This window comes from Lynx rufus, unplaced genomic scaffold (assembly GCF_022079265.1).
Source record: "Lynx rufus isolate CCGP_SWC_20201006 ecotype Redwood Valley unplaced genomic scaffold, mLynRuf1.p SCAF_3, whole genome shotgun sequence".
NCBI lineage: Eukaryota > Metazoa > Chordata > Mammalia > Carnivora > Felidae > Lynx > Lynx rufus.
In genome coordinates, this window is record NW_025814845.1 from 89,275,883 (window position 1) to 89,286,368 (window position 10,486).

At 39.0% G+C, this 10,486-nt stretch overlaps 1 protein-coding gene across 1 annotated transcript in view; it reads left to right on the forward strand.

Moving 5' to 3' along the window:
* The window catches only part of EGF (epidermal growth factor), a 96,155-nt gene extending 86,931 nt beyond the window's left edge, over nucleotides 1-9,224 (forward strand). The window contains 4 exon segments of the mRNA XM_047091156.1: nucleotides 3,064-3,175; nucleotides 6,239-6,344; nucleotides 8,271-8,464; nucleotides 8,466-9,224. Of these exon segments, the coding sequence (XP_046947112.1) occupies nucleotides 3,064-3,175; nucleotides 6,239-6,344; nucleotides 8,271-8,464; nucleotides 8,466-8,513 (460 nt within the window). The 3' untranslated portion in view covers nucleotides 8,514-9,224.
* Nucleotides 9,225-10,486: the final 1,262 nt, after the last annotated feature.

The window sequence follows — 10,486 nt, forward strand, 5'->3', positions numbered from 1 at the left end:
AAACTGTGGAACAAAAATATTTATACATTTAATTAAAAAAAAATGCTGGGGCGCCTGGGTGGCGCAGTCGGTTAAGCGTCCGACTTCAGCCAGGTCACGATCTCACGGTCCGTGAGTTCGAGCCCCGCGTCTGCTGTACAAAACTATTGAGTCAAAACGCGTTTGGGGTAAAGAGGACTTTTTATCTAATTCAGTTTCATCATTATATGGCTAAAGAGCCTAAGTCTCATTTAACAGTCCCAGTTCTCTGGGAATGTAGGAAATACCTATCCCACCATCTGCAGATAAAAATCCAATCACGCTTACCAGCGCTACACATTCAGGAGGCTAGTGTCATGCACTGTGGAGAATTTCAGAATGTCATCCAAGATGTGCTTGTCTGAGATCCTGCTATATCTTAGTGTTGTGGCTAACAGCATGGGCTCTAAGAGTCAGACTACACAGGTATAAGTCTCTGTCATGCTTAAGTAACATCAGGCATGTTATCTAAAACCTTTGTATTCATTAATTTCCTTTGCTATAAAATGGAAGCAAAGAACAGTACTTGTCTCAAGAGTTATTGCAAAATTAATTGAATTAATTTAACTAAAGAGTTTAGTGTAGAACTGGCATATAGGACTTAATAAACACTATATGTTATTAAGATGATGACTTTTTTAGGAACTGTAATCTTCCCCTAAAGACTAACATGTTCTAAACCCTTTTATTTACATCTTGAGAGACAAGATTCTCAAGCACAAACTTGAAATTTGTAATTCAGAGTGCCAACAATAACCATTTCACTTTTTAGCCTGGTACTGGATTTGTGGAAAGAATATCGAATAATCAAGATTTATTCCATTGGACAGAATGCCGAAAGAAAAGTAGATGCTTGGCAAATAGTGTAGAAAAAATGGAAACAAGAAACTCAAGTTCGTGTGTGCTATAATTATTATTAAGTATTTTTTCTTATTCTATGGGCTATGACATAGTAAATAAGTTTTATGTTCTGTTGATGTTCTTCAGAGCTCTGGGTTGAAAGCTAGTGTCAGATTGCTGGCTTTTTGGACTTAGAACTCAAAGACCAGCTCAGCTGGTCTGTGTAGACTTTATATACAAATAAGAACATTTTTGGCTTCTGACCCCCATTTACCTAAGTCAAAAGTGATAAGAACTATTTCTTCACAAAAAAAAACTCATCAGAACGCCTTCTTTTACTTTTTACTGGAATGCATCCAGAGCTGCAAAGTTCTTTCTGAGCAAATCTATGGTTACTTACTTAATAGTTCTGGTCAGTGGAACTGATAACCCAAATTTTCAGCTATGTGTTTGACTGCATTTGTACTCTGCTATATTGATTCTGAGAAGATCAAATTAAAACTGCTTGTCTAAATATTGTCATGTCACTAAAGTATACCAGTAAGTACAGATCTTAGGCATGTTGAATGATTTTCTTTAATTTTTTTTATATTGTTTATTTTTTGAGAGAGAGACAGAGTGTGAGCAGGGGAAGGGCACAGAGAGTGAGGGAGACACAGAATAATCCGAAGCAGGCTCCAGGGTCTCAGATGTAAGCACACAGCCCAAGATGGGGCTTGAACTCACAAACTGTGAGATCATGACCTGAGCCTAAGTTGGATGCTTAACCGACTGAGCCACCTGGTGCCCCTGAATGATTTTCTTTAAAGAGTTATAATCAGGTATTTCCTCCTTTTGTATTACCCCTTGCATGTCTTGTCTAGATTGAGCACTTAACACTCTTTGGTATATCTCTCAAAAGTTTGTTTGTGGAACTAAGTAATTTTTTAAATGTTGTAATATTACTTCATAAAGCTTGATTTCTTGGAAGGACCCCCTTGTAAGAAAATCAACAGAAAGACTTCCATCACAAACTATACCTTTGTTACTTTGCAACTTGGAACTGTTCCTATTATCCACTTACTTCAATATTTTCCTTGATGCCTTTGATTAAAAACAGTAACAGCCCATACCACCACCCAGTACCATCTGTCACACTGAACTCACAGTTTCTAGAATGGTTTTCATAGGAGTGCCTACCTTCCTTACTGCTCTTGATCAGATGTCCAGGCAGGCCTATTTGATAGATGGTCACACTCCTAGAGGGACTTAGCTGCCACCTGCCCAAGACAGCAGCACTGTTTTGGAATCTTAAGCTGGCTAGTGATCTTTGCCATAACATTTCCTTCATTGCCTTGCGTTAAATGGCGGTTCAAAACATTATGTACCCATCTCTCTGCCTCTAGAGGCTACTGCTTTGGAGACAGGGATCGCAGCTTAATATTAGATCTCCCTCCCTTAACTTCCCTTCCCCTCAGTGCATGACACCATGCCTTCTATAGACTTTGTGCTTCATGTTTGTCAAACAAATAAGTGTTTATAAAGCTAGATTTGGAGGCGAGAGACCTATTCTGTTTCCTAGCTTGGCAAGTATGGAATAGTATCCTCTTGGGTTCTCCACTGTGTGTCCTTGCAATCTGATGCTTTTGAGCAGCAGAGGGCGCCAGGCCAATGGAAGAGGCCTAGGTTTTGTGTCAATGTGACCCAACTCCTAAGTTGCCTTTGGTAGCTGTGTGCTTTGCATGAGTCACTGCTATCTTCTAGTCCCACTGGCTTCACTTATAAAATGGAGCTAACATAGTCTGTGTCATAGTTGCCGTGATATTATTTCCATAGACACTCCCTGCCGCCCAAATTGTAAGTCCATTAAGGTAGAGACTTTGCTGTTGTTTCTCCACTTCTTTATCCCCAGTACTAGGGTAGTACCTGGGATATAATTAGTAGTCAGTATATACACATGAATGAATGAATGCATGGCTCCCTGCCCCCTGGCCTGCAACATCTCAGAGAACCTTGGAAAAAATGAAATATCTTCTGGAAAGTTCCAGAGAAAAGAATACCTTAAAAAACCCCAAGTTATGCTCCTAGCTTTCTTAATATTTCTTCTCTCTCATACATTGTAAGTACCTATGTTTCTGTAGCAAAAGCGGTTGTCCCTGACCATCACTGAAAGGGCTCTGGTTGTGTTTTGTTTTGAAATTGTCTCACATTTTGGCTTTATTGCAGAACTAAGAAGCTACCATCAAAAAATTTGAAGAATCCTTATGAAGAGTCGAGCAGAGAAGTTAGTAGGCCTACAGACAGCGAGGCCGGGATGGCCTCTTGTCCCCAACCTTGGGTAATGTGACCGAAGGACATGAAGCAAGAAATTGGCTTCATATGGATCCTAGTTCATTTTTTTCTCATTATTTTTTTCTGTCATGTACCTTCTTTCTATAACTTACACTTTAATGGGTGATGTTAAAAGTCTTTCCCAATTTTTAGGTAATCTCTTTCAAGTGGATGTCTTAAAAACCCAAGATTATGCTCTCATTTTCTTTTTTTTTTTATCTTCTTTCTTCTTCTGGTTTCTCACTGTAGATGTTTATTTATTTATTTATGTATTTATTTATTTATTGAAATACAGCTGATGCTCTAATTTTCTTAATATTTCTTTTCTTCACATACATTTTTAAATCTGTAAAATTCAGCAGCAAAATTGTTGCCAGACTTAGCAAATAAAAATATAGGATACCTAGTTAAATTCATACTTAACACTGTTAAATTTAAATTCAAATTTAACTCGGTGTCCTATATTTTATCTGGCAAATCTACACATTTTCTTTTCTTTCTTTCTTTTTTTTAAACTTACACATTTTCCTAAAAGCATAATGATTGGGAAGTTCAAAATGCTTCATAAATCACCCACTTCAGCAGTTGATCTTGGAACAGTACACGGCAAGTTTGGGATAGGCTCAGCTCTCTTAAAACTGTTGGAATTTCCATTTCCAGACACCTGTCAGAGTAACTTGACTAGTTTAGTGTACTGCTGGCAATATTTGTTGTATACATTGCAGATAAGGCTGGAATATGTGGCAGATCCATGGGGGTGGGATTGAAACCTGCGGGCGAATAGGGAAAAGATTATTAGGAAGATGTTACGGAAGGGTGGAGGTTGCCTCCATTCCCACACCATTTCCCCACTCCCCCACCTTCACTTCACTGTGCTTTCCCAGAGAATAGCTCTCTCATGGCCACAATTTTACCTAACAGGTGATCATTGTCCCTGCTTCTTATAGGCATTCAGTGTATACTTATTTTCTGGCTGAAACTTGAGTACACAAACAAAGTAAGCAATGTGAAGTCTAGCTTTACCCTCCTAGTAATTGGCTGTCTAATCTTCAGCAAGTCATCTTGCTTCAGGACACGGAGGCGTTTGGATTCAGTGGCCTCTGAGACCACTTCTGTATCTCCAGATTTAATAAGTGTGTGCTTCTGGGTGGACTTACCTATAGAATGTCCTCAGTTCTTTGAGACCTCATGACTATGCAGACTTCTAAATGACCATTATTGCATCTGTTGGTCTAGATGGTATTTCATTCAGGTTTTGGGTAGCAAGTTTAATTCATGTTGTTGAAATCATGGAAGAGTGAGAGAAACAATCTCTATCTAGTTTTTAAAAAATCAAAAACACTTGCCACTGTTATGAGCAACTTGCTGGCTAAGAGCTATACTAGGAGGTCTCAGGCTGCTGAGCTCTGTCCCCCTAGCCGTCCTGTCTGCCGTAATTGTCATCAACACCAACTGCTGCTGTAGATATTAGTGGGAGTGAGAGAGAGCTGAGCATCTGAACTAGCAGGAGAAGCAGCAGAACCGAATCTGGTTCTATCAGCTGCCTTCCCCAGCTCAGCCCAGAATTCTAGGGCTTATGTTCTTCTGGAAGAAACACATGTGGCTGGAAAATTTGCAGTGCAGAGGACTGGATTTTGACTTCAGTCAGAAATAATGAGTATGTGCCCTTAAACAGTGGGTCATGTAGTGCTTTTGCAATATATTGCTACAGAGAGACCATTAATGAAGAGAAAGCAGTGAAGGATAATTAGCACTGTGGAAAATAAGAAAATGAAAACACATGTTCATGGGATTCACCAACATTTCTCTCCCTAGTCATTATTCTTCTTATACTTTTCTCAAAGGGAAATATTAGCAGGGAGGTTTTTTTGTTCCCTTTTCCTCATTGTATTTCTGAGTCTGGGCTCGTTTCTGTAGAAAGCGCATTTCTGAGCCAGCAGAGCATGATCAGCTAAAATCTTGGGGTAGTCCCTCCGCTGGGTTACTCACTGGTGAGGAAGGACTTGCAAATTACATCCTTTGTCCTCTGCATGAGATAGCTTATTTTCTTTCATTTTATCATCGATCTTTGTGTGTGTGTGTGTGTGTGTGTGTGTGTGTGTGACCAATTCTTTTTTTTAATGTTTATTTATTTTTGAGAGAGAGAGAGAGCGAGCATGAGCAGGAGAGGGACAGAAAGCAAGAAGGAGAGACACAGAATCTGAAGCAGGCTCCAGGCCCTGAGCTGTCAGCACAGAGCTTGACGTGGGCTCAAACTCACAAGCTGTGAGATCATGACCTGAGCCGAAGTCGGATGCTCAACCGACTGAGCCACACAAACACCCCTTGATCTATTTTTTTATTGATCTAATAGCTAATCTATCTAGTGTGAATGTGAGCCAGTGAACTCTGGTTAGCCTGCATTGCAGGTACCCAGTCAATTGTGGATAATACCATAAGGACAAAATAATCAATTTTTTGACCAAAGAGAAATGCTGGATTTTTCTGGGCCTGCCTTTTAGAATTCTTGTTCCCAAGCTCTTCAACTATGAAAAAGCATTTGGTGGATCCCTGAAAAATAGTAGTTCTACTATTAGTTATTATTACCCATTAATGACCCCAAATTCCTTAGAACTTGGTAGCAGGTTTAAATGAATTTTATAAACTAAACACATACACATATTTGAACAGTTGGATCACATACACACATGAGATCTTATTTGGCTCTTGGGCAATGGTTAGAACACTTATGGATTCTTGGATTCCTTAAAGTAAAACAGTGGTATCCTTGGGATCCATGACCCAAAAGTTGGGATTCCAGAATTAGAATAGATTCTTCAGTAAAGCCATTGGTAGTGCCTAGTTGCTTTAATAGAGTATTCTCTATTAAATGGCTAGTATGTATGAGTAGAGTAGTATGGCTCCTGAATTTTCCATTAGCAAGAGCAATAAATTTGGCAGGGCCTTTCAACTTTCACATTCCATAGGATGAACATAATGAAGCCATAGAATTTGGTTTAATGTATATTGAGATAATATGTGAATTATAGCAATATCCTCTCTCTCCTTCCCTCTCTTGTATTCTCTGCAGTTTGTGGTTATAAAGGAACATCCAAATCTCAGGAATGGAAGTCAATCTATGGCCCTCAAGGACAGTGAGGCAGCAGATGTTAGCCAGTTTTCCTCTCAGGAGACAGGTGAATGGCTATCTTTACTTGGATCCTGAATGTTTTCCTTAATGTGAAACTCTCAAAGAAGCACAGAAACAATGGTTAAGCTGTATAAGCTATGCGAGCAGCTGGGCTGTATTGGAATGCCCTAGAACTTTAGAGAAATGTGTTTGGATTGGATTCCTATCTTATGTGAGGTTAGCACGTTTGCTCAAAACTCTGGTCACATACCAGTCTGCTAGATCACTTGGAGCAAACACACAATGAGTGACTCCTTACTTGAATTAAGTTGGGTTTTGAGGTCATTCTTGGGGTTTGGGATCTGTATTGGTAGCTGTAGGTGTAGTTCCGGTGAAATTATAAATGGCTCCAAGAAAATGTGTTCTGTGTTCTACTAGGAAGGTTCTTCTGAATTCAAATTGATCTGGGGGTCCTCCTGGGGATTTGGGAGTGTTCAAGTCTTCTCAGGAGCTAGCCCTCAGCCAGATGCCTGGCCATCTGTGAAGTCCATGGCTACTGGGAGAGGGGCCATAAAATCAACCCAGGTTCTCAGGCTTCTCTGGAACTCAGTCTGCTTCATGTGGAAATGGAGTTAGACACCCTTTAAAATAATACTTTTGCCAAGGGTTGCATTATGACATCTTGGGCATGGGTCTCAGATGTCAGTTTTATTTCATAATTCAGAGGACAAAGTTGAACATGTTTTGAATAATATGCTGCTAGAAAGGTTCAAAGAAACTTTGAGCCAACATAGTTTCTCTGCTGAGAGGGGCTTCAACTCTACTTATATTTTTTGACATTTGCTTTTTGTAAATATGCTTGTTACCATACTCTCCTCTTCAGATATCCATATGGAGAGAACATGGGATTCTTGTTTTGAAAAACTCACTCTACACTTCTGTCTCATACATGTATTGTCATGTAACCCAAATTCAGTAGAACTTTTTTTCCTTGAGGGAAGCCTTGGATATTATGGTACACTTAAGAATTGAATATTAAAATTACAGTAAATATAGTTTTACATATAAACTGTTATTAGTGTTGTTACTTGTGTAATGAACACATTTAGCATTTTCAAAAGTTACTTGGGTTTTGTTGTTATTACTAACATTATTAGAAAGTAATGGAGTACCTTGTAGTTACATATTACTTTTTCTTGAGGAGGTAAAAGCATCAAATTCTTTATTGCGTAAGTAATTCACTGTCAAGGTACGTATAATTTTGCCAGTTAATCAGTAGCACAATGATTTGACCAAGGTATGGTTAAACTCAAGAAAGAACTAAGAACTTGGTTAGCTGAGTACACAGGAAGAGATTAAAATATCTCCCTTTTTGCTCACTCTACTGCAGTTTGACCCATTCTCTGTGGGCCATTCATAAAGCTGTCTCCCAGTATGAGTGATCACACCCCCCAATCATGTCCAGCTGTCTCATAAATATATGTGGTGGAAGTGCACAAAGAGATCCGCAGTAAGGAAATAGAGTGGAGAATGAGATAAAAGATTGAGACTGGCTCTGAGCCAATTCCTTCTCTGCTCCTGGAAAAACCATTAAAATACAGGCTGTGCTGGTGGTGGATCCATGGAACCATGTTCATTGACCTCAACCAACATCAGTTGGTGCAGGTTAAGTTAGCACTGTGCTAGGGGCCGAGTGCCATGCTAGGGCATAGGCATGCAAGTGCATTTAAAATCTGGCCTCTGTTCTCAAGTCTCCCAGATGGGGAGAGACGTGCACAGAGAAAGTTAAAATGGAATGTCAGGTAGTATTGCCTTTGAATCGTCTCATCCAACCAAGACTAAGTTTTAAAAACGTTGGATCCAGGTAGTCTGAGAATGGATTCATTTTGTGCCTCATCTTTTAGGCCTACTCTCCAACCACTATTATTAGGGCCTCTCTTGCTGGATATTGTGAATGATGTGAATCCTAAAATTCCTTTTTCCTTTTGTATAGGGTCAGTGCAACTGCCATCACGGAGAAATGAACCCCAGGTGTACATGGGCGCAGAGCAAGGCTGCTGCATTCCACCATCCAGTGATAAAGGCTCTGGTCCCCACGGAATGCAGTGGGGTTTTCATCTCCCTTCCTGTGAGGCACAGCCCATTGCTCTGGGGGTTGAGAAGTCACAATCTCTCTTGTCAGCAAACCCCATACTGCAACAAAGGGCCTCAGATCTACCACACCAAAAGAAGCTGACTCAGTGAACACTGGAATTGAAAGGAAGGTCAAGAGGTATAAACTGTATTGATAGACAGTAATATTTCACTTCAAAAAGGATAGAGAAAATACAGATTTTGGTTTCACAGTCTCTGCCACTAATCACCTACTCAGCATCCTGGAGACAAATAGGTAGTTGTGCTTTTGATTCTTCCTCCAAGCAGTCCGCTGCAGATTTTCAAGTAAGAGTCACAGTGAGAATCACTAGGTAACTCATTAGAAACCAAAGTACATAGTGCTTTGTACACTGTGTTGTCTTCAATAGTCAGTGCAGATAGATATTTTTTTTCTCTGCAGCCCCAGAAGAAATCTGGGGTTAAAGTAGGCAAACACACTGGCTCGGTCAGTTGTAAGGTAATTCCTTTTATCTGGACAGAACATTTGGCTCAATCTCATAAAATGATTAGAATATTAAAATTACTGGTATGATACATTGTGGGCATTTAACTTATCATTGGTGTGGTCCATGCTGGTAATCTCACAGAATGAAATTTGAAAACCAAATCAAAAAATGTACTAACTGAGAATTTTATTTCTTCAGAATTAGTTGGCTTATGTTTTCTCTTTTAAAATCTTTGAATGAAAATATTTTATTTTAAAACATTACCCAAGGGACATCGGTGTTTCTCAAGCATTGCTATCCTTTCCCCATGGAATTTTTTTCAATAAAAATGGTAAATTTTCCCTTCATGCGTTTGCACAGAATTTTTACCTTTTTCAAATATGAGATTGTAAGCAAATTTCCAGATTTCTTTTCTTTTTTTTTTTTTTAAAGATTTCTTTCTTTTTTTAATTTTTTTTTTTCAACGTTTATTTATTTTTGGGACAGAGAGAGAGCATGAACGGGGGAGGGGCAGAGAGAGAGGGAGACACAGAATCGGAAACAGGCTCCAGGCTCCGAGCCATCAGCCCAGAGCCTGACGCGGGGCTCGAACTCCCGGACCGCGAGATCGTGACCTGGCTGAAGTCGGACGCTTAACCGACTGCGCCACCCAGGCGCCCCCCAGATTTATTTTCATTTTGAACAATCTCTACTAATTATTTAAATAAAATCATTATAAACATAAACATCTTATTGTATTCCTGGTTAAGCAATAAATTATAGTCTAAGGGATATTAGAGTTGAACCAAAGTGATTTGCCAAGCTTCCTATTTTTACACTTCTAAAAATAATTTTGAAATCTATCATTGTAACTTTGTAAAGTAAAACTACACAAGGTGTTCTAATTAAATCTCATTCTTGTAGCTAAGACATTGTTACTACCATTATACAACCTGATACAGTAAGTGTAGACTGTTTAGGCTTTTGGATTATTCTGTTAATGCATTAGCTAATCCCTTTGCTTATCTTGTGTTTCTCTTCAACTCCTTAGACTTTGGTTATACCGGAAGTCAGAATAAAAAGGAGCTGAAGCACAACTCTTTGGGTAGATACTTAGATATTTTGGTAAAGATTTGGTGGTGAGGAGGGTAACTTAGATAATTGTTCAGTATGATCCTTCTTCCAGTTAATTCAGATTTTTCTGTACTCCGTATTAAGTTTTGCTTTAATTGACAGCCGATACCCTGAAGGATCATAAGATCTATTTTTTTTTCCTAATGAGTGAAATGACCTCAGAAAACAATACTCAGAATGTTCCCAATTATGAGGAAATTATATTCCTAAGTGAATCCTATTTCTCTTCCAAAAGTGAGCATTTCTGAAGCTTTAAAGGTATAGAGTATACATTTTTAAAAATTTTTACTAACTCTTTTAGGATTTCAATGATAACTAAAGAGATGACATGAGACCACCGTAGCTCATAACATAACATTACCTTTGAACCAGAAAACCCTTGTTTCCTTCAAGGTTTTCAGTGAACCTGATTCTTCATAAATTGGGAGCGTGTGAAGTCCTGAACCAGGCTGTAACATTGGCTCCCTGGTCAGATTAAAGAAAAAATGTACTTCGT